Raw genomic sequence first — 23,479 nt, 5'->3', positions numbered from 1 at the left:
AAAGAAAGAAAAATCATCTCTCGAAATCCAGACGTCAGTCATTGTCCATCAGGACTCGTGAAGCGCTTAACCGGAAATAATGAAAAATGTCAATTCTCTTTCAAAATAATGGTTTGGTATTAGCATCAACAATAAAAATCATATTTTATATCAAGCATATTAAATCTTTTGCTCTGGGATCATTTACTCTCGTGACCTTTTACACGGTTAAAACTTTGGTGGCAGTTCAGTCACGATCCTTTACATTTATCTGCATAAATCTATTAAATTAGGTTTCTTGAGATGCGGTTACCGGAAGTTATTCCGTTTATTTTGAAACCTTGACGTATTGAGGAACGTCCTGACGCTTTTTACGGGCACAAAGTGATGCTGCGGCTCCGTCCTGCTCACTCAGGATGCTCACACGGGTTTACAAGGACACACTCTAATCATCTTCACACACGTGTCAATACATTTTATTCGTTTGATGTCATTTTGACCGTTTGCGCCTCCTTTTCGTCGTTGTTCTTCGCGAGATTGTAATGGCCATCACCGCCACCGTCCCCAGCATCAGCACCGCCGCCGGAGGGCCGTGGAACAATCCAAGACAGCCGGGATTCGACCTGCACACGTAGCGGGGTCACCTCACCGTGAGTGATCTTGGGATATTGAACAGAAACGCCCGTCGGCGGCAGCTTCACGTGCCGGTACCACAGGAAACCTGACAACAGTTGGTCAGAGTCCAGATGGGATTTGGGAAGATAAGAGGAGAAACAGATCCGAGCAAAAGACGTTTCAGACCTTCGGCACTGATGATGATGTCGGGCTGGAAAACACTCCACATCCAGAGAAGTAAAAGTAATACAAGAAGAAAGAAATACGCCAGTGAATCATATCTGGGTGGTTTCTCGCAAACTAGGAGAGTTTGATTGCAATTTCCCATCAAGTTATTGATTTATGCAAACATTTTACAAAACCACCAATTGGAGCCATCATGTTAATCCCCACTTGTGAGTTAAACCCCATAAAAGCATAGTTTAGAAGTCGTATTTCGAACTGCACCGGGTTCTCACACAGTTCCAGGTAACGTTCCTCACTCATCCTCGCCCGTCGGTGCTCCTGTGCTCGGCGTAGCTTCGGTTCCGAGACCCAACAAGTAGAAGCTGCTACAGAACAGCACAACTTCCGCTCACGTCAAAATACTTCCGGTGTGTATCACGTGACGTGGAACGGGAAAACCGGAAGCCAGGTTTCACAGACTGAGCTGAACGTTTAATGACAATAAAACGAATCATCCACGGACTGAGTGAAAAACCCGGATTATGACAAGGCCAGAAAACAAATGGAAACATATCAAGAAATTGTTTCAGGTAATCAGTCATTTATTTTTGACAACAATTGACAATTGATATCAGCCGATCATCAGAGCATCAGAAACATTAAGATTGACTCTTACATATTGAGATGCCGACCTGTAAACATCTCCAAATTCAGTCCCCTTCAGGAGGTGCCTGCAGCAGTAAGATTAGTCAGGTCTGATAGGTGGGTCCTGCAGCCAGGAGGCCCCACCTCGGCGGCCTGTGGGTGGAGGCATGAGTGGAGGGGGGCACCAACTGCTCTGCCTTCATTTAGACTCTTTACAATCATACAGAGTGAATCAAACAACGCGGTTAATCATCAACGCCCGGATTCAAAGGAGGGCCGCCATCTTCAGACTCCACGGGGAAAGTCTTCTTTCCTCGCCTTTGCACATGATCTTCATTCCTCTTCTCTAGAGCCGCAATCTATTTGGACACCACAGATGAGCAGATTATTAACTCCACCTTCGGTTGCTGGAAAAGTGTTTGTCTACCTCACTAACGAAGTCGGCCTCGTCCTCAACTCCAATGGGGATCTTCAGTCCGCTGACAGCATTAAAGAGCTCGTACGGGTTCATGGCCTCGGCCACGTCCTTCTTCTGGAAGAACTGTGGACAAACAGTCATTTACATCTACACACAGAAGAACGCCCACATCCACGCCCCTGGAGACTGAAGCAGCTGTTACCGTGGAAACATTCTTGCAATCCCTGAAGAGGAACTCCAAACCGTGAGGATGAGTGGGCTCCACAGACTGACTGACATCGATCAACCAGACCTGCAACAGAAGCCATCATCTGATCAGTGATCGACTGGGATCGAAGTTTGTCTCCCCCTGGTGGCCGCAGCGGCAACTCCACACCTGAGTCACACTAATATCGGTTCATTTAGCAATAACGACGATGGATTCTAATCAATTTAAAGTCAAGATTTATGAGTAAATTGTTCAATATTTTCAAATTTATATTCTGTAAAGTTTTGGGGTTGAATTAAAATTCAGAAGAAACTTGTTGACCAAGAAAAATGAAATATTCATTCTAATTACTCAAGCCAACAATGTTCAATAATAATGTAGTAAATTCTAAAAGTGCTTCTTCTGTAACACAGTAGCAACAGGAATAACATGATTCACTCGTGGAAATGAGTCAAAGGAGTTTTGTACCTTTCCTTCAAACCACAGCATGTTGTATTCGCTCAGGTCAGCGTGAACGAGGTTACACTCCTGATACAACGTCTGCATCATCTGGACGAGGAGGGGCAGAGGTCAGAGGTCGTCTGGATTCACGGTCACGTGACCTCCTGAAGTGGTTCTGGCTGCTGCACCTACCTGGAGAACCTGGTAAAAGGCGTTCTTCATGTCCTCACCACTCAACAGGACGTCTTTCAGCTTGGGGGCGGGGACGTGGTCTTTCCCGATGAACGACATCACCAGGATGTGTTTCTTCAGCAGAACCGCCTCCGGACAGGGAATCTGGGCCTTCTTCATCCTTATTTAGCCATCAGCACTTTCATTAATATGCTGAAGGTTCACTCATTCACTCATAGTGCTAAACTGGTTGGTGCTGCTGGTTAGTTTGAGGCCCAGAGCACCAGCAGCCTTTACCTGCACAGGTTGTGCATCTCCTTCTCCGCCCACACTCGGATGATCTTGCGTGGGTTCAGTTTGCTGAAGCGATCTCTGAAGCGGTAATCGTCTTTGATGTAGGGATACCGGTTCTTGAACTCGTTCAGCGTCGTCTTGAAGACCTTCAGAACCACCTCGTCTGGAACCGGCTGCTCCTCCAGGCTAACACACACACACACACACAGTGCTCCTTTGAGTAACAGAATCCTTTCTAATATAAAGTTTTCTTTAATGAACACAGTGCGTCTGTGGCGAGCTCTGGCTCCACCCACCTCCCTCCATCTGCGTGGAAGACCACCGACTCTTTTCCGGTACTGATGCAGCCGTTGATCTTCTCCAGCACGCCGGCATTCACCATCTTGTACATCAGCAGGCGAGTGCGAGAGTCCACTGCTTGTTCCTGAGGAGCAGTTCAGTCAACGAGAAGCCACAGAAAAGGAGCCAGAGCTACAGCAGGGGTGTGCGTGTGCGTGTGCGTGTGCGTGTGCGTGTGCGCGTACAGAGGTGGAGTGCTCCTTCTTCTCGTGCAGTCTGGCGCTGCGCCGCTGCTCACTGTAGCAGTGCTGCTTCAGAGAGTTGAAAACCTGATTGGACAGCTTCAGGTCCATCCCAAACCCGTCGCCCACATGGACCTCTGGAGCAAACTGCGGTGAAAGTACAGGAGTGTTACCATGGCAACAGCACAAGTGACGGCTGTTCTGGTCGTAAAGAGGCGTGGTCAGTGCACGTTTTTAAACTGTCAGTGTGTGAAGACGCGTCTGGAACGTACGTTGTCCATCCGAGCCGTGTTCTTGCGGCCGCACGTCACCTCGTCGTGTTTGGTCGTGATGTTCTTGCCTTTACCTGAAAAGCCTCTGCGGGGGGTCGCCTGAGGTTTGTCTGAGGATCACAACACACCAAGCAGAGAGAACTGATTAGACATCATAATATTTTGTGTTGTGTGGTGTGTTTAGAGGGGGTGTGTGTTTAGAGGGGGTGTGTGTTTAGAGGGGGTGTGTGTTTAGAGGAACAGGAACATGAAAGCAGCCCGCGTGATCTTCTGTGTTTCGCTCCACTTCCTGTTGCTGCCTCACCGGCTCTGTAGGGGTCGTGTCTGGTGTCCTGCCAGTCCACCTCATCCTCAGAACTCTCACTGTCTTCATAAGGATGAACCATCCGGAAGTTCTCGAAGGAGATGGACAGTGGACCAACTGGACAAAGAGGCGAGCATGAGCCGTGGGGCCCCGGCACCGTTGATGGCTGATATGAGGCGGATCGTCACCATTGAATTTCTTCTCCTCCCGGCGGAGCTGGTCATCAAACTCCCGGTCAAACTGCATCTGCAGCATCTGCGCGAGCATCAGGTCGCTGCTCATGTCGCCGACTTCGTCCGACAGCAGCAGATCGGCTGTTGGACTGAGAGGAGAAAAACAGCAGATGGCAGCGTTTCACCTCTGATAAAAAGTGACATTTGTGTTTACAACCGGAAAAAAGAAGCAATTGATGGACGTGAACAGCTGACAGGTTGTGTTCTTGAACTGTTGACTGACTCTGGAACTGCTGGACTATCGACCTGTTGGTGAAAGCTGTTATTACTGTCGTAATAATGAGCTCCGCGATGAAGACTCACTCCGCCAGTGAAGGGAAGGGGCCCTCCTCTTCCTCCAGCTGTCTGGCCAGCTGTTCACTCATCACATCGTTCAGAGAGCAGGCCGGAGCCACCGCCGGTGCAGCCTGGCCCCAGGGGCTCTTAGCAGGGGGCAAAACACAACCACGTGATCTCAGTTAGTGACGTTTGCAGCTGATCACAGGTTAAAATGCTCTTCATCAGTGTCCACAGCAGTTTAACTGTCCCACAACACTTCAGATAGGCAACACATTCCTTTAAAGGCTACTTGTTACATAAAACTAGGTAATAAAGTTTAACATGTTTAATGTTCTTTTACAGAGACATGTCGAGACAAGTCTAAACAAGCCCCGCCCACTGAGGCTAATATATAACCAAGATAAAATGAGGGTAAATTAGGTTTATTCTGAATTCAACTATTGTTGCTTCAGTGCCAGTTAAAGTACCCGTAACACGTAAATGAACGTTTGCGAGTGTCGCATAAAACAAAATCACTTTAATTTTCGAAATTTTAAGGAATGTCGAACTTTCAGCGAGGCCATGTTGGATATTAAAGATCGGAAGCTAACATTAGCAAGCTCAGAGCAGCCAAAATATCCTGTTAACGGAACAATCCGCGACGAACGAGAAACGGTGTCTAGTTACCTTTGGTGTTTCTGTTGCGAGTCCTATTTGGTTCATAGTTGTGAAAATCAAGAATTGATCCTCGGGAAACGAATATGGTGGAAAAAGCTTATTTGAAAAGTCGACTAACGGCTGAATAGCGGTGAAGGTTCACGCAACGCGTAAATTGGAATGGGCTTTAACACAACAGGAAGTGCGTCACTGCCCCGCGAGCCAACGAACTTTCACAATAAAATCGTCGTAACATACGTAGCATTAGACTGTTTCTGTTTTTATTGTGTATATGGAGATCAGCTGGCGAGTATCCGCGTCATAAATTCACTTTGTGTCAGCTAACGTCACTAATAATGATACTTAAAAAGAAAGAAAAATCATCTCTCGAAATCCAGACGTCAGTCATTGTCCATCAGGACTCGTGAAGCGCTTAACCGGAAATAATGAAAAATGTCAATTCTCTTTCAAAATAATGGTTTGGTATTAGCATCAACAATAAAAATCATATTTTATATCAAGCATATTAAATCTTTTGCTCTGGGATCATTTACTCTCGTGACCTTTTACACGGTTAAAACTTTGGTGGCAGTTCAGTCACGATCCTTTACATTTATCTGCATAAATCTATTAAATTAGGTTTCTTGAGATGCGGTTACCGGAAGTTATTCCGTTTATTTTGAAACCTTGACGTATTTAGGAACGTCCTGACGCTTTTTACGGGCACAAAGTGATGCTGCGGCTCCGTCCTGCTCACTCAGGATGCTCACACGGGTTTACAAGGACACACTCTAATCATCTTCACACACGTGTCAATACATTTTATTCGTTTGATGTCATTTTGACCGTTTGCGCCTCCTTTTCGTCGCTGTTCTTCGCGAGATTGTAATGGCCATCACCGCCACCGTCCCCAGCATCAGCACCGCCGCCGGAGGGCCGTGGAACAATCCAAGACAGCCGGGATTCGACCTGCACACGTAGCGGGGTCACCTCACCGTGAGTGATCTTGGGATATTGAACAGAAACGCGCGTCTGTTCATATTATTCATAATATCCTTTTCAAACTTTCCGTCATGAGGTTTGCTGACACACGGACGTGCATACTGCAGATATTAATTTTTACAAGATCATCAATTTTGAATAATTTATTTGAAACAAAAAAGAAGATATGGTGCGTTCGCTTGACCTCCTGATGGTGGGAATTTATCCTTATTCTGGCGGCTCTGCTGACCCATGTGACAGTTAATGAGAGCAGATGGGGATGAGCTGGGGGCTGGGTGATGGGCAGGAGGTCCACACACACACACACACACACACACACTTGTGCGCCACTGATGTTTTTTCTCTCCTGCAGGACGTGGAAACTTCCGACCCTGTTGCTTCACTTGACGACCGTTAACCTTTGATCTTCCCGTGCCTCCGAACTCAGAGTCACAGTCTCAGGACAGAACATCGTCTTCATCATCGCCAACTGATGGCGAAGACGAAGCAGTAAGTTTAGTGGCGTTGGGGGGAAAAGCAGTAATACGAGGAGAACGTGACACTTTAATCCAGCATCAGAAGCACCAAAGTCTGTTTCCCGCGAACCAACAACAATGTAGACGAGATCGTTGCTCCCGTTGGACGACTGTAGAGATCGACGGCAGCGACCGATCAGCCCCCCGAGGCTGAAGAAACAGGAAACCGGAGGTTCCAGGCGAAGACGTCCACTCACAACGTCTCAAAATCTGGAGGTTGGACACCATGATGACGCACCTGCACGCCGGCCTGAGCGCCGAGACCACGGAGAAAGCTCGAGCGGAGCTGAACGAGAACCCAGAAACTCTCCACCAGGACATCCAACAGGTGCTGGGCGGCGCCCGGGGTTGGGTCCATCACATCACCGGAGCCTACAGGTTAGAAGGTCGTTATTAAAGATGTTCTGTCTCCGTCTGGTTCTCCTGAGATCCGGGACATGATCGTAACGCGGCCGGATATTGGTTTCCTGAGGACAGATGACGATTTCATCCTCCGCTTCCTGAGAGCCCGAAAGTTCGACCAGGTGGAGACCTTCAGGCTGCTGGCCCAGTACTTCCAGTTCAGACAGCAGAACCTTGACATGTTCCAGAGCTTCAAGGTCTGGATGAGGAGCTGATGACGGTGGCTGTGTGTGTGTGTGTGTGTGTGTGTTTCTGACTCTGTGTGTGTGTCAGGTGGACGATCCGGGCATCAAGCGGGCACTGATGGATGGGTTTCCGGGTGTGTTGGAGAATCCGGACCAACAAGGCAGAAAGATCCTGATTCTCTTTGCTTCCAACTGGGACCAGAGCAGGTAACCCCCGACACACGTGCACGCACACGCGCAAGGACGCGCCTCACGCCTCGGGGGCTTCTCGTTCTTCATCAGGAACTCCTTCATAGACATCCTGCGGGCCATCCTGCTCTCCTTGGAGGTTCTGATCGAGAACCCGGAGCTCCAGATCAACGGGTTCATCCTCATCATCGACTGGAGCAACTTCTCCTTCAAACAGGCCTCCAAACTCACTCCCAACATGCTCAAGCTGGCCATCGAAGGGCTTCAGGTACCAAAGAACCTCCGATCGGGTCACCGCTGTCGACGGGTCAGAGGATCCATGTGTGAAATGTTTCCCCAGGACAGTTTTCCTGCCCGCTTCGGGGGAATCCACTTCGTCAACCAGCCGTGGTACATTCATGCCATGTACACCATCATCAAGCCTTTCCTCAAAGACAAGACCAGGAAGAGGGTGAACACACACACACACACACACACACACACACACACACACTCTCTCTCTCTCTTTTACACCTCCTCCTCTCGTGTCTCTGCTCCTCCTCAGATTTTTCTCCACGGCAACAATCTGAACTCGCTCCATCAGCTGATCCAGCCCGAGTGTCTGCCCTCGGAGTTCGGCGGGACGCTGCCGCCGTACGACATGGGCATGTGGGCGCGAACGCTGCTGGGCCCCGACTACAGCGACGAGACGGAGTACATGCTGACGTACGACGCCCTGCACGTGCGGGAGAACTGTGGTGGAGGTGGAGGAGACATGATGACGAGGTGACCGTCGACTTATCACAGCGGAGCAGGAGGCAGGCGTAGTGATCCGGAGAACAAGTAGTTCCTCATGTTTCCGTCTTTCAGGTCTCAGTCGGTCGTGGAGTCGGGAACGCTGCGACAGGCAGACAGGGACACCAGCACGCCGCTACTGGCCCTGGAATGACCACACACGTGCGACTGCACATGCACGCACACACACACTGACAGCATCACACCCTGAAGTATTAAACGAACTGGAATGTACCACCAACAGCAGCTGGGGACCTTTAATCTAAGCTTCCAGCAGGGGGCGCCAGGCGAGGACTGACGTCACATTCACGATCAAGTTTAATCTCTAAATCAGAGCTTTTCTCTGACTTTACAGACGGTGCCAAAACACAGTTATATTCACGTGTCCCGCAACATTCTGGTTAGATCCGATGAACGCAGGGAAAAGGAAAGATAATCCTGAAACAAGTGACGTTAAAGTTAAAGCTGTGAATTCAAAATGTAGCTTTGGGATTTTTTGTTATTAATGATCACTTTTAGAATCAGACGTACCTGACGTTCGATGTGACGGTAGGAGAGGGAAGAAAAGAATCATCTCTGCGTCAGGGCTCACAGTTTTCCCACTTTCCCTAATCTAAAGATTGTATATTGATGTTAAATGTATCCAGGAGCAGCAGGAAATGTCCCACGTGGCCAGTTTGATTGGAACGACCTTGGAATTTAAAAGAATGTGTTGAAAAGATTGTTGTAGCAGCTGAAAATCCCACTTTGTTTCAGGTTTTTGCAGCTGATCTGATCAACTGTATTTTCTTTAAGTGAATGTATCCGAGTAAACATTTACACAAAATCCAGCCTGTCGTCTCCACTTTACGTTCCCCCGTTAGGTCAGAATATACACGTCTATATAACTACTGACAAACGACAAACACACTTTCGATTAGTGGTTTTGGTTTTTTATATAAATATAAAACATTTTTCAACAGTTTTGAGTCATTATCGTGCAAAAGGTTTAATAATCACCAGGAAGAAAATGAAGAAAGTGGTTTGAAACTGCTTCTTTTCTAAAGACGACAGAAAAGAGGTGGCGATGCGAACAAATGGATCCAATGGAAAACAGGCAGATTAAATAAATATTGGTCACCTCAGGTAGATTCAACATCCTCTCCTGTTTTTACTGAAGCCTGATTGTGTCATTGAACATGTTCTCATCAGAAGCAGGTGTTCAGGACGTCCAGGATCGTTCCTGGACACCATCTCTGTCTAAACCAGAGCTTCCTGGGACGTGCTGCTGTTTAAAGGAGCAGTGCACCAAATGTGGAAATTCTGTCATTGTGGAAAACAGATGTTGAACATCTCAGTAGTAGCCTTCATCCTTCAGTCAGTTTGAACTTTACAAATGAACAATCTCAGTCAGCGTGATCCAGAGAAGCATCCAACGTGACGACGGATCGGTTCCTTCCATCATTCACCCCCAGATTAAGAGGGAGCGGACCCGTCCCCGCCCGCGCCTCGGTCAGATCGGACTCAGACCCTGTCGCTGGGACGCCGTCAGCTCCGGATGCCACACGTCCACGATGAAGATGAGACGGTAGCTGTCGGCTTCCTGCCAAACTTCGTGTTCGAAAGAGTCGTCGAAAATCAGAACTTTGCCTTCCTGCCACTCTCTGCAAGGGACACCAGCAGGGGGCGCTTTTAAAGAGCGAGACGGCATTCGGAGGGACACGGGACACCGGCGATGAGGGTTACCTGGTCTGGTCGGTGCAGCGGATCCGGCAGCCGTGTTTGGGGACGACGAGGCCGAGGTGCATCCTCAGTCTGCAGTTGGTGGGGCCAGTGTGAGGCCAAACGTGCGTCCCGGGCTGCATGACCGAGAACTTAATCTGGAAAGAGCCAAAAAGAGCCTCAGCCTGGAGGACGGTGGAGAAAGCCTCCAGGAAGGGACCAAACAACCGACCTGTCCTCTCTTACAGCCTGTGGCTTCAGGGAATCTCTCCAACAGGGAACACGTCTTTGGGACGCTCTGACAGGAAGTTGCCAGTTTTTTTCCTGAATGAAAAAACCCCCAAAACAAAAAGAGAGCTGCTGGTTTACTGACTGTCAGGGTTACCTGGCAAAAGCCCCAGCAGCTTAACACCCCCGTTTAGGGAGGAAGAAGTGGCAGATGACCCAGAAGCGGATTATTCTGGGATACCTACCTTGCTGCCAGAGGGTGTACTGGCCCCACTCCCCTTTCTCCCGCAGGTTCTCCTCTTCAGGGATGAACAAGCCGCTTTTCTGGTCCATCCCAGCCAGAGCTTCATCCCGGATGGTCTTCCAGTTCCTCTCCAGAGCCTACGGAACATTTCGCTTCATCTCTTCCACGTTTCATGAAGACCTGAGAGGAAAGGGCCTCACCTTGACCAGATCAGTGTATCCCGTCTCTTTAGGCGTCCACCAGGGCTGAGCCTTCAGTCCATTCACATTGTACAGAGACCTCTGCCACACGGAGGCAAAATGGCCGTGTTTGTGACCCACCTCGTACCAGTGATAGGCCTGGACGGAGACACAATCCTCTATAACACCTGTAATCTCAGGCCTTTAACGTGGAGCGTACCTGCAGTCGCTAGTGTTTCAGGTGTGATATCAGGTATTTCAGGTGTATCCGCAGGTACAGGACCTGTCGTTTCAAACGTGTACCTCCCTGTGACCCCGATAGGGGTCAAGTGGCTGAGGAGGCGTGACCTCAGGTGTGTGTAACCTCAGCCATGTGTGATGGGCTCCCACTCACGCTCTCGTCTCCGACCCTCTGCAGGGCGTCCCCCAGGTGGAAATAAAAGCGTCCATCGTCCGTCCCTGGTTCACCGGACTCCAGACCCTCCTGTGGACGAGGACAGGTGTGTGTTGCTGGTGTCGGCCTTCTCACCACACCTGCAGGTGCTCTCTGGAGGCCTCTCACCTTCAGGTACGGTATGCTCTCTGCAATCTTGTTTTCAGATTTCAGGATGAATCCGTAATGAACTTTTGCGAATCCATCAGTAGGAGCGACAGCCAGGACCTGCGGAGGTCAGAGGTCAGCCCAAACTCAACATCACGGACACCCGGTCACACTACCAACACACACCTCTTCATACACCCTCTTGGCCCCCTTGTTGTCTCCTAGCAACAGGTGGGCCACGCCAAGGTCGTTCTTCAGGCCGATGTCGTCCGGGAAGACCTGAGTCAGCTTCTCCAGAGTCGCCAGGGCGCCGCGCATCCGGCCTGGGAGGAGCCAGCGTCAGTACTGCTAGGCTAATCCGCGTACAGGGTTCTGTCGGGGCGCGGCTGTTACCGAGGAACTGCTGCCTCTCCGCTCGCCTCTTCAGCGCCGCTCTCAGGAGGTCAGCCGTGGCGTCGGGGAGCTCGGCCGCCTCTCTGTAGGTGCTGATGGCCTTCTGCAACATGTCGTTGCTGCGCAGCTTCTCAGCCAGGCCGTCCTCCGCCTGAGGACACGGGGACAGCACAGACCCACCTGGGATGAAAGCCAACACAGCCCTGGTGATGGTGGTCGTACCTGGGCCTTCCCGTAGCGAGCGCGCGGACTCTGAGGATGCAGCTGCACCAGCGCGTCAAAAGCCCTCAGAGCCTCCTCCAGTTTACCCTGAGAGAGCAGACATCCATGAGTTCGGCAGCACATACCAGCCGGTCCTGGTGCCCTGTATCTGAGCGCTACAGTATAAATACTTGGTTACGCTTCGTCACTCTACCTTCTTGCGAAGCTTCTCGGCAGCGTCGATCTCTGCTTTGATGGTTTTGTCAAACTTATTTAGCAGCTTTGGTTTCTTCGCCTTTGCTGGAGCTGAAGTAGGAAACAATAATGGATCTTTAGAGGGTGATATTTACCTAGCACAAGAACACCAAGTTTGCAGACAGGTACCTGTACGCAGCTTTTCTAAAACAGTAAAACTGGGTTTTGTTTTGTACCTTTTTCTTTCGGCTTCTCTTCAGCCTGTCTGTCAGTCGTCCCTGTGAGACAAGAATGTTAATAATTCTTTAAATAAAGGGAAAAATAAAGATGAAGAGATAAAAAACAGATGACTAGCGTTGATTCGTGCTGACGTCACATTCGTGTAGTTCCCGCGGCGGCCGATAGGTGGAGGTGTTACGCGACTTGTTACCAAATTCCATTTTTAATCAACTTTAAACAATTTTAATGCGTTGATAAGAGCAGTGTTGACACACCATGAGGGCCAGGTTCTGCCTCCCTTTCACTCTTTGATTCTGGTGGTTCTGACCGGGTCTCAGCTGCATCAACCAGGAAACAAACATGGATGATGACGGAGTTGGTTCAAATAAGATTAAAAATATCTCAATCCAAAAATTGCTTCAGAGGTCAACAGTTATTATATTGTACCTGCTTCCTGTGTGAATTTGGAGCTGGTCAAGTACTGTCCAGAATCAACTGCACAACCAAAAACAGAATATTTAAAGTGACCCATGCTAATATAATCAGGTAAAGAAGGTTGAGGAGCCCTGACTGACCTTCACTGTCCTCTACTGAAGGCTCCTCCACCAAAGCTGCAACAGAAAACACCAGCTTTAACAGGCTGAAGGTTCTGGTCTTGGAGCTGAGCTGTGCTCCACCTCCCTGACAACATCAGGTCAACGTCTCACCTCCGGTCCTGTCGATGCCCTCAGCTGGATCCTCTGAAATAACATCAAAATGTGTCTTTAGGGGGAAATGTTGAGCGATTGAGAGCAGCCTCTACTCACCATGAGGGTGTAAACTGCTCTGGGGATCGTCTGAAACAGGTTTCACACATTACAAGCAAACACAACAACAAAACAAACAAAGATTGTCACAAAAGGTTCTGACCTGGTACAAAATCTTGGTCTGCGAGAGGGAGAGGAGAAACAGGTCTGAATAAGTGAGCGTTTGACACCGTGAACGTGATCAACACACGCGCGAAGGAAAACTCAAGTCGCCATGGCGACGGCAGGACCAACCTTGAATTTCTGCCTCCAGGTCCTGGACTCCTGGATCAGACACACAGAGGAAGCAGTTAGGATGCGATCACAGGTGCGCACGGGTCATGTGACTCGGCTGAATTGTGATGCGACACGAATCGGATCGTTCACGTTTATCTCGCCGCGTCACAAGTGTCCGCTCATTTAAACACACCTGGGGACCCGTCCTCCACTGGCAGGGCTGGTGACGTGGCCTCTATTGGCTCCGCCCCCCTGGACCCTGGACCCTGATTACTGGATGCTTCTCCCAGGTGTTCTGGAGGAGAGGAGGTCAGGTGTTCTTCAGGTTAAAAGGCTCCAGACAGAAACAGGGGCTGGGCCAGTGCTCGGTCCACATCTAGAAGAAGATGGACTCCAGAACCAGACCCAGAACCTTTGTTTTCGATCCATCCCACATAATGTCTGTAGTGTATGAATCAGACCCAGGTCCACATCCATGACCAGTAGAGGTGCACGTGAAGCTGGATGGCACCCTCACCCCCCCCCCCATCCCATCACATTAAATCCAGAGAGAAAATTCTCACCTGTATTTTTTTCAGGTGACCGCGCTGGCTCCGCCCCCTTGATCCCTGTTCAACAGTCACGTATTAATATGGAGATATACGTTAAAACAAGAACAAGTCACTCATCTATTTCTAAATAGGATTTCTTTTTCTTTTTTTTACTTTATCAAACACAAGTTTGAAAACTGCCTTTAAGGTCAGAAAATAATGAGAAAAATAAATCCAATTATTAATGTTTTAACTCCAACAATTCAGTCAACCGTCAGAGGAGGAAACGCTTCACTCAGGAATCATTTTCTGTTTTATTCCAGTGGGATTTAAACTTTATTGCAGTATTAATGATGTAAATAATGCACAAATGAGACTCAAACAATAAGAACCCAAAACAGATAGATGTTGCCGTCTACATTTTTATATGGCTCTCATAACAAAAGAGTTCAGATCCAATAAATTACATTCCAAGAATAAAATAAACTGTCAGACCGGCTCATCAGCTCCTGAGGCTGAGAACATCGGAACAAGGAAAACTCCAACACCAGAACCAACAGAAAGTCCAGGAGAGCAAAGAGATGATGCTGACATCAAAGAGAAGACGACGTTTGACATGACTGAGAAGCTTTATTATCTACAGGCCACAGCTGCTATAGCACCACGGCAGCACCACTGTAGCACCACAGCAGCACCACGGCAGCACCACAGCAGCACCACGGCAGCACCACTGTAGCACCACGGCAGCACCACTGCAGCACCACTGTAGCAGCACAGCAGCACCACTGCAGCACCACTGTAGCAGCACAGCAGCACCACGGCAGCACCACTGTAGCACCACGGCAGCACCACTGCAGCACCACTGTAGCAGCACAGCAGCACCACGGCAGCACCACTGCAGCACCACTGTAGCAGCACAGCAGCACCACTGCAGCACCACTGTAGCAGCACTGCAGCACCACTGTAGCAGCACAGCAGCACCACTGCAGCACCACTGTAGCAGCACAGCAGCACCACTGCAGCACCACTGTAGCAGCACAGCAGCACCACGGCAGCACCACTGTAGCAGCACAGCAGCACCACCACTGTAGCAGCACAGCAGCACCATGGCAGCACCACAGCAGCACCACTGTAGCAGCACCACAGTAGCACCACAGCAGCACCACGGCAGCACCACTGTAGCAGCACCACAGTAGCACCACTGTAGCACCACAGCAGCACCACTGTAGCACCACAGCAGCACCACGGCAGCACCACAGCAGCACCACAGTAGCATCACAGCAGCACCACGGCAGCACCACAGCAGCACCACAGCAGCACCACAGTAGCAGCACCACAGTAGCACCACAGTAGCAGCACCACAGTAGCAGCACCACTGCAGCACCACAGTAGCAGCACCACAGCAGCACCACAGTAGCACCACAGTAGCAGCACCACAGTAGCAGCACCACTGTAGCAGCACCACAGTAGCACCACAGTAGCAGCACCACAGTAGCACCACAGTAGCAGCACCACTGTAGCAGCACCACAGCAGCACCACTGTAGCAGCAGCACAGTAGCACCACAGTAGCAGCACCACAGCAGCACCACAGTAGCACCACTGTAGCAGCACCACAGTAGCACCACTGTAGCACCACAGTAGCACCACAGTAGCACCACTGTAGCACCACAGTAGCACCACAGCAGCAGCACCACAGTAGCACCACAGCAGCACCACAGTAGCACCACAGTAGCACCGGGCCATGAACAGCTGATCCAGGGGGACCTGGGTGGTGCTTTTACTTTATATTTTCAGCAACAACAGCTTGTACAATGCAACATAAGCTAAAAACCATTTTTACATGCTAGCAAACACAACATGTCACATGTCTCCTCGTCGGGCAACCGACAGGTGTCACTGGGGTGTGACAGACCAGACAACACCCACCAGACTGACAGCGCCTGTATCCATGGTAACCCCAGCTCTGCTGCCCAGCCAATCACAGGACTTAAGGGGGGTCATTCTCTTTTCTCTCTCCTAAATGAGGAGTTTTTCCGTTGTGAAAGGTTCTATTTTCTCAAGTCTACCGTAACACTGCTGCTGGCTTCTCTTTCCACCTTCACCCTCTCCATTCTCTTGGTCTCCATCCTTCCCTGAACATTCTTATTCCTGGAGCCGCTCTGTTTCTCCATCCGCTCTTCAGCAACTTCCATCTGCTGCTTTTCTGTGGACATCTTCCCTCCTTTGGCAGCCATGATGTCCTCCTCCTTTTTCTCCCTCAGTATTGCTTTTTCCTCTGGGATAATTCTTGGCTTTTCCACAGAAAAGTGTTTCCTTGTATCTCTCTCCATCTTTTCCTTTTCTCTGGCTACTGTCACTTTTTCCACACTTGCATTTTCATTTTTTTCTTTTCTCATTACACGTTCTGCAATAACTTCTTCTCGTGGGAGCCTTTCCTGCTCCGCCCTTTCTTTGGCGAGCCTTTCTTTCTCCGCCCTTTCTTTGGCGAGCCTTTCTTTCTCCGCCCTTTCTTTGGCGAGCCTTTCTTTTCTCCGCCCTTTCTTTGGCGAGCCTTTCCTGCCCCGCCCTTTCTTTGGCGAGCCTTTCTTTCTCCGCCCTTTCTTTGGCGAGCCTTTCCTGCTCCGCCCTTTCTTTGGCGAGCCTTTCTTTCTCCGCCCTTTCTTTGGCGAGCCTTTCCTGCCCCGCCCTTTCTTTGGCGAGCCTTTCCTGCTCCGCCCTTTCTTTGGCGAGCCTTTCTTGCTCCGCCCTTTCTTTGGCGAGCCTTTCTTGCTCCGCCCTTTCTTTGGCGAGCTTTTCTTTCTCCGCCCTTTCTTTGGCGAGCCTTTCCTGCTCCGCCCTTTCTTTGGCGAGCCTTTCTTTCTCCGCCCTTTCTTTGGCGAGCTTTTCTTTCTCCGCCCTTTCTTTGGCGAGCCTTTCCTTCTCCGCCCTTTCTTTGGCGAGCCTTTCTTTCTCCGCCCTTTCTTTGGCGAGCCTTTCCTGCTCCGCCCTTTCTTTGGCGAGCCTTTCTTTCTCCGCCCTTTCTTTGGCGAGCCTTTCTTTCTCCGCCCTTTCTTTGGCGAGCCTTTCCTGCTCCGCCCTTTCTTTGGCGAGCCTTTCTTTCTCCGCCCTTTCTTTGGCGAGCCTTTCTTGCTCCGCCCTTTCTTTGGCGAGTCTTTCCTGCTCTGCCCTTTCTTTGGCGAGCTTTTCTTTCTCCGCCCTTTCTTTGGCGAGCCTTTCTTGCTCCGCCCTTTCTTTGGCGAGTCTTTCCTGCTCTGCCCTTTCTTTGGCGAGCTTTTCTTTCTCCGCCCTTTCTTTGGCGAGCCTTTCCTTCTCCGCCCTTTCTTTGGCGAGCCTTTCTTGCTCCGCCCTTTCTTTGGCGAGCCTTTCTTGCTCCGCCCTTTCTTTGGCCAGTCTCTCTTTCTCCGCCCTTTCTTTGGCGAGCCTTTCTTGCTCCGCCCTTTCTTTGGCGAGTCTTTCTTGCTCCGCCCTTTCTTTGGCCAGTCTCTCTTTCTCCGCCCTTTCTTTGGCCAGTCTCTCTTTCTCCGCCCTTTCTTTGGCGAGCCTTTCCTGCTCCGCCCTTTCTTTGGCGAGCCTTTCTTTCTCCGCCCTTTCTTTGGCGAGCCTTTCCTGCTCCGCCCTTTCTTTGGCGAGCCTTTCTTGCTCCGCCCTTTCTTTGGCGAGCCTTTCCTTCTCCAGCCTCTCTTGTTCCAGCCTTTCTTTCTCCGCCCTCTCTTGTTCCAGCCTTTCCTTCTCCACCCTCTCTTGTTCCAGCCTTTCCTTCTCCAGCCTTTCCTTTTCTATCCTTTCATTGGCGAGTCTGTCCTCTTCTATTTTCTGCTTCTCTCTCCTCAGGTGGTCCTGGGCAGCCTCCAGTGTCTTCATCTTCTCCACCCAGGCCACCTCCCTCTCAGCCTCCTCTTCTTCGAGGGTGGCTCTGATCTCTCTGAAGGCGATACGAGCGATCCTCTTGGCCTCCATCTTTTCCTGGATCATCCTCAGCTCCTGCCTCAGTAGAGAGCGCAGCAAAGGGCCCCGGGCTGGAAGGTCTGGGTTTGGGGATTGACATGGTGATCACAGTGGTGACCGCGTGAACCCACACGGTTGGTAACAATCCACATGCTAACAAAGTTTAGCGGAGGGATCATCAATGTGAGGCTGACAGGTTTGAGACCACAGACATGAACTCCAGTCCAAATGCATGTTAGTGGCAAGGATTCACTATTGTTGCTAAACACGGTTTGAAAAAGTAAAAGACATGAATGACATCTTATTTTCATTTGAACTTTAGTGATCGGCAAACTAAAAACACTAAAACTACAAGCAACGTGACAAAAAACCTTAGAATTTCTATATGAATTGTGTTACATAACATTAGTATTGAGGTTTAGTTTACAGTCACAACAGTATCGTGTCAGGAAAACATGCCCCAAATCTGATTTTTGATGCTTCTTAACTCAAACGAGCAGCTTCTATTACAGATTCCTGACCTGACGGAACACTGAAGAAACAGCCTCAGTGTACTTTAATGGGATAATTCCGACACTAATGTGCACGTCAGGAGGTGAGCGTGAGCACCTCTGCTTCTGTAACACTCACACCTGTGTGCACGTGACCTCTGAGGTGGGCATGCAGATGTGCCGAGTGTCTGTTCCACAGCAGCAGCTTCGCTCCCTCTGCTAGTGAGGAATGTTATGGAGCCACGAAGCCAACAGGAACACACTTCCGAGGATCCAGACCTCTCCTCGCTCCCACTAAACCCCCGCGGGATTATGGTCAAGGTTCAACCATGGCAACGTCAAGAACTGCCCAAGTCCACGGAACGAAACACCCGATTCACGTCTGTCACTGTTGTCGATGGGGTGAGTTTGGATTAAAGAGCACAAATGGTAGAAGCAGCAGGGATGTCATGTTCCTCCTGAACCCTTCAGCGTTCCACATGCTGTCAGTCTCTGACTGGGGGGGGAAAGTTCATGCCTGACTCCACACCAAACCTTTTACCTTCCTTCTCCACCCCCTTCTTGTTGTCTACGGAGTTGGTAAAACAGAGGGGTGTGAGAAGAACGTGCAGGACAGGAGAAGAAGAGATGATATTTGGTACCTTTTCTCAGCCCGTCGGCTCTAAGAGAAGAACCTCCTAACGTGTTTTCATCTGAATAAAAACAGCACAGAAGGTCCATGAATGCTTCAGAGTGTGAGTCAAAGGTGAGAGGAAAGGTAATCAGAGCAGCGAGACAACGTCTTCTTTACGTCGTGAACAGCAGACAGGAAGTGACATCATCCAAAAATGTCTGTTAATGACGGTGGGACAGGAGAAGCCAAAGCCAGCATTTAGACCTTCCCCACACACCCTACAGCATCTGAAATGCACAGGTTGAGTTCCAGTCTGGTCCTCACTGGTCGACAGTGGAAGGAGAACCCAGCTGTGGGCCAGCGTCGTCCCCCTTTACTGGTCCCTGGTCCTCCCTGGGGTCAGAGGTCACCCCTCCCTCCTCCTTCACAGCAGCAGCTTCGTCACGCTCTAAGTGCGATGAAGGCCCATCAAAGAGAAAGGTGAAGAAGCCATTGAGCCAATCAGAGCCCTCCTCAGCTAAAATGTTAAGAACCTCCTCGAGCGACTCGGCGTTCACGCTACCGCCGTCGTCTTTGGACAGGCCTGACGGAAGAAAGGGGGAAGAAGGGACAAATGGAGGGAAAAGAAGGAATGACGACGGAGTCAAACGGACGTGAAGGGAACAGTCGGGAAAAGAAAGCAGGAAGGACGGACAAAAGGAGGTCAGGATCAAAGGAGGAAGGCCGGAACAAAATAAAATGAAGATGACGTGGGAAAGAGAGAGAAAGTGAGTTAAAGAGGCGGCACAGAAATGGCGGCAACAACGGTTCTTCGCTTCCTGTCTGTCTCCACTCCCCATCTACACTAAATGTGGTTTGTCCAGTTTCTCTGAACCAGCACCAGCATCGGTAACACCACACGAGCTCCACAACCGGGCCTGCACGGGAGAGACGGAACATGAGCTGCTGCAGGAGGACAAGAGGAGGGAGAGAACCTGAGAAGGCTCCTGGGGCGGAGGTGGGACGCCTTCCTGTTTGAACATTTATGCATTAACACATCAGCTCTGGGATTAAAAACCTTCACTTTTTAAATTGTGTTTCCTCTTCCGACAGTTGACTGAAAGCTTTGTCACAAGACAACCACGACAAACGTGGTGGGCGGGGCATGACGGCAGTGGGCGGGGCTTCACCACGCCAAGGGCGATCGTCTCTGATCAGGTTCAAACACACACACCAGCTCAGAGTTGAACAGTCTGACGCTCTGATCATGAAGATCAATTCTTACTTTTCATCCTGCATCGATCAGGAGAACAAGCTGCACGACTGTGAACTACATCCACCACAGAAAACTAAAGCGGACTTGCCCAGCAGAACTTTGGCATCTTCCATGTCGAAGTCTCCGTCTCCGTCAGCATCATAGGTCACCAGCTTCCCTGGGGGGGGGGCAGCGAGACAATAGTGGAGTCAAACACCACCCCTTACAGTGACACAGAGCTAGACAAGTCCAATATGTCTGCTCCTCAGCAGACACGGAGGGGGCGGGGCTTAAGCATACACCTTTGACCTCAATAAAAGGTCAGAGGTGTATGCTTAAGCCCCGCCCCCTTGGCGTCTCTGCTCCTGTCTTCTTTACGTTCGACATGACAAGAAATGCATGAAGCTTTAATGTATTTATAACAGTTTGGACGGAAAGTTTCATGTCTTCACACTTGTGTACACACACACACACACACACAGACACACACACACACACACACACAGAAGTGAAACTGTGAGAGTACCTTGTAAAACATCAGAAAAGTTCATGTGAAAGGCCTGAGCTCTGGCTGCGTTGAAAGAGGAAAGAAGAAGAGAGCAGAGATGAATTAAGACGAGCAGACGAGAGGAGACACGCGACAGGTTGTCAAAGGGGTTTTGTGTATTTATGCTAAGTGTGCATCATGAAAGAGAACAAAGACACGAGGCAAGAAAGAGGCCGAGTTGACCACCACCTTTGATGTTTCATGCTTAAACTTAATAGTCTTAGAAATGCATATAGAAGTATTCTAGTCACCAATGACACTGTCGTAGTCCACGATGTCAAAGTAGACCACCGCCATCGAGCTCCAGACTCCCAGCAGAGCCAGAACCAGAAACCAGGTCAGCACGGAGCGTTTGGAACCTTCTTGTCCTCCTCCTCTCTCCGTCTTCTTTCCATTCTTGCTCTCCAAGGCTGAGGTTTTTCCCTCTGAGGACAAGACACGTTTAAATCCTCCTATTAGAGATTAAGTTTGCATCAGAAGGATGAGCTTATTTAGTCCGTGTGTGTGTGTGTGTGTGTGTGTGTGTGTGTGTGTGAGCGAGACTGTGCAGGGACTAACACAGGACTGGATGATGATTTAACCCAGTTTACGTTAATTTGACATCGTTTTAATCCATCAAATGCAGCAGAGTCAGCGTGTTAAAGGAACATTCTTGTCTGAAGGGTGTGGAACACGTAGCATTAGCATTATGCTAATCTCCACAAGGTCAACACAATGAAAATCACAGCAAAGCACGGACTCATCAGAACCATTTCAAACCAAACCAGGCCAAACACAGCCCACCTATCCCCTCTACGGGCTGCTCTTCCTCCCGTTTAGACTGCTCTTCCTCCTCATTCCTGCCTCCTAAGAAACCCCGGGACAGATGAGCACCGGCCTGAAGGTAGAGCGCTCCAGTTGACATGCACCTGTCCTACCTGTCTCCTGCGGTGGCAGAAGCTCCTCCTCAGAAACCTCCTGCTCAGCATGGAGCTCCTCTACAGGGAATGAGGAGGAGGACCAACCACCGGTGGAATGGTTAGGCTCCATACACAGGCCAGCACTGGACCACAACCAGGCCCGGACACAGATTCAGTTCAAATAAACACGGAAAAAGTCCAATCTTACATGTTCTGAAAAGCAGCAAATGAGGAGGACGAGTGACTGAGCGGAGCAGAACCAAAGCTCCTCCTACAGGAGTCTGAGGGTCATTCAGAACCTGATCCACACTATTATTAGAGCCGACAAAACCTTTTCAAAGACCTTGTGTGTTCGTGTGTGAGAGGGACGGAGACAGAGAGAGGGGTGGGGGGGGATACCAGAGCCAAATAGCCCCTAAAATAACTCTCCCCCCACACACACCAACTTTTCTGTGTTGATGGAAGCAGAACGTGTCACAAGAACTCTTCTGTTCTCCTCACGTCGCCCCTGTAGATATGATATATGTTCCACTTTGGATATAAAGGTCATCATTGGAGTTTTAAATATCTGATTCATGGGGAGAAGATGTATCTCCCGAGCCAAGTTATAGATTCAACTTTGGCTCGTGTCCTATTTGGTTTTTAGTCAAATTTGGACCAAATAGAATTGATGAATAAAATGATCTGATGAATCACTAGATAAGAGCAGAGATTATATTTCCGAAACTGTAATAAACCCCCTGCAGAAGCTGCTATGTCGAGAGCAGCATCAGAAAATATTGGGGACATTTGCAATGTGTAATATGGATAAAATAGAACGATGCGTGTCGAAATTCGGAATTAATGACGCAGCAACTGGGAGCAAGTTTTCAGCCCGATAGCTGGCGTTAGCTCGGCTAGGCTAGGCTAGGTTAGCCTCGATCATTCAGCGTCACACAGCCAAATTAGTGCTGCTGTAACTGCAAAATTAGTGTTGCCAACACTGGCACAGCTGCCGTTTCTGTTAAACTTTAACATTTCCATTTTTTACACTGCATAAATCTGATAGAGAAAGATGGCCAAAGCTATCGGTGAACCAAACTCTGGTCAAAATTCCTCCAGTTAACTTCGCTTTTATCCAGCTGTCTATAAGACACTGACCAATTCTCCAATTAGGTCTTCTATAGCGGCCTTTTAGAACCATATCTCAGTTCGGCAAAGACTAAATAGTGACACAATCTGCAGCTTTATGGATAAATACAGATGTATTGTTCGTTAACGTTGTCTTGACGCCCAGAGACGCGGTTTGGTTCCCGAAGACCAGAATCTTATCCCGGGTGGCATCTGCAGATGGAGTTTTAGCAGCCAAAGGTTCGCCGAACACAAGAACAGACCAAACTATCCCAGAATCAGCCTCAGCTTTGTTTGAGCACATTTTCCTCTCCGCGGACGAGCAAAAACACTTTAACCTGCAGAATAATAAACGCAGTCTTGCAGAAGACAAACCGAAGCTCAGGAGAGCGCACAAAAACCCCGGCTAACCTTTTTTACTGTGGCCTTTCGGATTCTTCCTCTGCGTCATTTTCTCCTAAATTTTCCAGCTGGGTTGTTCGGGATAATCGAGCAATCTGCTAATTTCGCTATTCCTGCTGTTCCCAGCGCTCCGTCACCAACATCACGTCCTCACTTGGATACCACAAAGCCAAAGTCCATAGTAACAGTGACTGATTTGCTGTCCAGCCAATCACAGTCGGGGAAAAGGGTGGTGGGCGGGTCTGTGGGCGGGCTTCCGTAGTTTTAACCCAATCAGATCTCTTCAGAGCTTCCCGTGCGTCCCTCCCTTTGGAAGTGGGCAAAAACGTGGCAGAAGCGGGTGGAGAGTTCGGAGCGTCTGGGGCGGAGAGATGACGGCACCGGTGTCGCAAAGTGTGACGGAAAAGCAGAAACATGTCACCAAAGTCAACGTCTTCACCTCTTCGCTGACAGAAGGAAGACTGGGGAATAATCAACCCAGCTCTAAGCTCACAGACTAGCATGTGAATGTCGACAGCATCACAATGCTCTTTATT

General features: G+C 49.6%; 3 protein-coding genes and 1 long non-coding RNA gene across 10 annotated transcripts; 1 reads left to right on the top strand and 3 right to left on the bottom strand.

Annotated features, from left to right (window-relative positions):
- Nucleotides 1-1,345: 1,345 nt before the first annotated feature.
- Nucleotides 1,346-5,385, bottom strand: LOC115251215 (serine/threonine-protein kinase RIO3-like). Its single transcript, XM_029842747.1, has 13 exons — nucleotides 5,212-5,385; nucleotides 4,570-4,688; nucleotides 4,222-4,355; nucleotides 4,034-4,150; nucleotides 3,730-3,839; nucleotides 3,461-3,604; nucleotides 3,233-3,360; nucleotides 2,940-3,122; nucleotides 2,664-2,823; nucleotides 2,499-2,579; nucleotides 2,025-2,114; nucleotides 1,832-1,945; nucleotides 1,346-1,763 (listed from the first exon to the last, which is right to left on the bottom strand). Exons 1-13 carry the CDS (start codon nucleotides 5,245-5,247, stop codon nucleotides 1,650-1,652), a joined length of 1,530 nt encoding a protein of 509 aa, XP_029698607.1. The 5' UTR covers nucleotides 5,248-5,385; the 3' UTR covers nucleotides 1,346-1,649.
- A 494-nt stretch (nucleotides 5,386-5,879) lies between these two features.
- On the top strand, nucleotides 5,880-9,070 carry LOC101061534 (clavesin-1-like). 3 transcript variants are annotated; one of them, XM_029842760.1, is made up of 9 exons: nucleotides 5,880-6,177; nucleotides 6,536-6,672; nucleotides 6,783-7,026; nucleotides 7,127-7,297; nucleotides 7,374-7,492; nucleotides 7,568-7,742; nucleotides 7,815-7,925; nucleotides 8,019-8,239; nucleotides 8,324-9,070. In XM_029842760.1, the coding sequence occupies exons 3-9, from the start codon at nucleotides 6,925-6,927 to the stop codon at nucleotides 8,400-8,402; spliced, it is 978 nt and encodes a 325-aa protein (XP_029698620.1). In that variant the 5' UTR covers nucleotides 5,880-6,177; nucleotides 6,536-6,672; nucleotides 6,783-6,924; the 3' UTR covers nucleotides 8,403-9,070. The 3 variants fall into 3 exon arrangements, with proteins under 3 accessions (XP_029698620.1, XP_029698621.1, XP_029698619.1); XM_029842761.1 differs by having other exon boundaries at nucleotides 6,536-7,026; nucleotides 7,127-7,222; XM_029842759.1 differs by having other exon boundaries at nucleotides 6,536-7,026.
- An 88-nt stretch (nucleotides 9,071-9,158) lies between these two features.
- On the bottom strand, nucleotides 9,159-23,141 carry unm_hu7910 (un-named hu7910). Of its 5 annotated transcripts, XM_029842726.1 has the most exons (26): nucleotides 21,450-21,668; nucleotides 21,316-21,378; nucleotides 20,784-20,957; nucleotides 20,512-20,556; nucleotides 20,095-20,163; nucleotides 13,735-13,779; nucleotides 13,365-13,466; nucleotides 13,190-13,219; nucleotides 13,059-13,076; nucleotides 12,956-12,985; nucleotides 12,857-12,889; nucleotides 12,725-12,760; nucleotides 12,597-12,644; nucleotides 12,425-12,487; nucleotides 12,167-12,208; nucleotides 11,950-12,041; nucleotides 11,757-11,843; nucleotides 11,535-11,685; nucleotides 11,328-11,464; nucleotides 11,163-11,261; nucleotides 10,995-11,084; nucleotides 10,622-10,759; nucleotides 10,423-10,558; nucleotides 10,182-10,273; nucleotides 9,974-10,107; nucleotides 9,159-9,891 (listed from the first exon to the last, which is right to left on the bottom strand). In XM_029842726.1, exons 1-26 carry the CDS (start codon nucleotides 21,559-21,561, stop codon nucleotides 9,741-9,743), a joined length of 2,217 nt encoding a protein of 738 aa, XP_029698586.1. In that variant the 5' UTR covers nucleotides 21,562-21,668; the 3' UTR covers nucleotides 9,159-9,740. The 5 variants fall into 5 exon arrangements, with proteins under 5 accessions (XP_029698586.1, XP_029698590.1, XP_029698587.1 ...); XM_029842730.1 differs by lacking the exons at nucleotides 21,316-21,378; nucleotides 21,450-21,668 and adding an exon at nucleotides 22,953-23,141; XM_029842727.1 differs by lacking the exon at nucleotides 12,956-12,985 and having other exon boundaries at nucleotides 21,450-21,670.
- LOC115251223 (uncharacterized) lies at nucleotides 18,627-20,086 on the bottom strand. Its single transcript, XR_003889796.1, has 3 exons — nucleotides 20,016-20,086; nucleotides 18,780-18,830; nucleotides 18,627-18,706 (listed from the first exon to the last, which is right to left on the bottom strand). It is a non-coding gene; the product is annotated as an uncharacterized lncRNA (long non-coding RNA).
- Nucleotides 23,142-23,479: the final 338 nt, after the last annotated feature.

This window comes from Takifugu rubripes, chromosome 10 (assembly GCF_901000725.2).
Source record: "Takifugu rubripes chromosome 10, fTakRub1.2, whole genome shotgun sequence".
Taxonomy (NCBI): domain Eukaryota; kingdom Metazoa; phylum Chordata; class Actinopteri; order Tetraodontiformes; family Tetraodontidae; genus Takifugu; species Takifugu rubripes.
Note: the sequence above shows the minus strand (reverse complement) of the source record. Positions and strands in the feature narration are given on the sequence as shown.

What these genes read in the sequence shown, in the direction of transcription:
- LOC115251215 (XM_029842747.1), bottom strand. Translation starts at nt 5,247, where the DNA reads ATGAACCAAATAGGACTCGCAACAGAAACACCAAAG. An exon ending in GAGATGCACAACCTGTGCAG is followed by an intron (nt 2,824 to 2,939) that starts GTAAAGGCTGCT and finishes TGGCTAAATAAG; the next exon opens with GATGAAGAAGGCCCAGATTC. An exon ending in CCTTTTACCAGGTTCTCCAG is followed by an intron (nt 2,580 to 2,663) that starts GTAGGTGCAGCA and finishes CTCCTCGTCCAG; the next exon opens with ATGATGCAGACGTTGTATCA.
- LOC101061534 (XM_029842760.1), top strand. Translation starts at nt 6,925, where the DNA reads ATGATGACGCACCTGCACGCCGGCCTGAGCGCCGAGACCACGGAGAAA. An exon ending in ACATGTTCCAGAGCTTCAAG is followed by an intron (nt 7,298 to 7,373) that starts GTCTGGATGAGG and finishes TGTGTGTGTCAG; the next exon opens with GTGGACGATCCGGGCATCAA. An exon ending in TGGCCATCGAAGGGCTTCAG is followed by an intron (nt 7,743 to 7,814) that starts GTACCAAAGAAC and finishes ATGTTTCCCCAG; the next exon opens with GACAGTTTTCCTGCCCGCTT.
- unm_hu7910 (XM_029842726.1), bottom strand. Translation starts at nt 21,561, where the DNA reads ATGGAGCCTAACCATTCCACCGGTGGTTGGTCCTCCTCCTCATTCCCT. An exon ending in GGGCATCGACAGGACCGGAG is followed by an intron (nt 12,761 to 12,856) that starts GTGAGACGTTGA and finishes TTTCTGTTGCAG; the next exon opens with CTTTGGTGGAGGAGCCTTCA. An exon ending in CTCGCTACGGGAAGGCCCAG is followed by an intron (nt 11,686 to 11,756) that starts GTACGACCACCA and finishes CCGTGTCCTCAG; the next exon opens with GCGGAGGACGGCCTGGCTGA.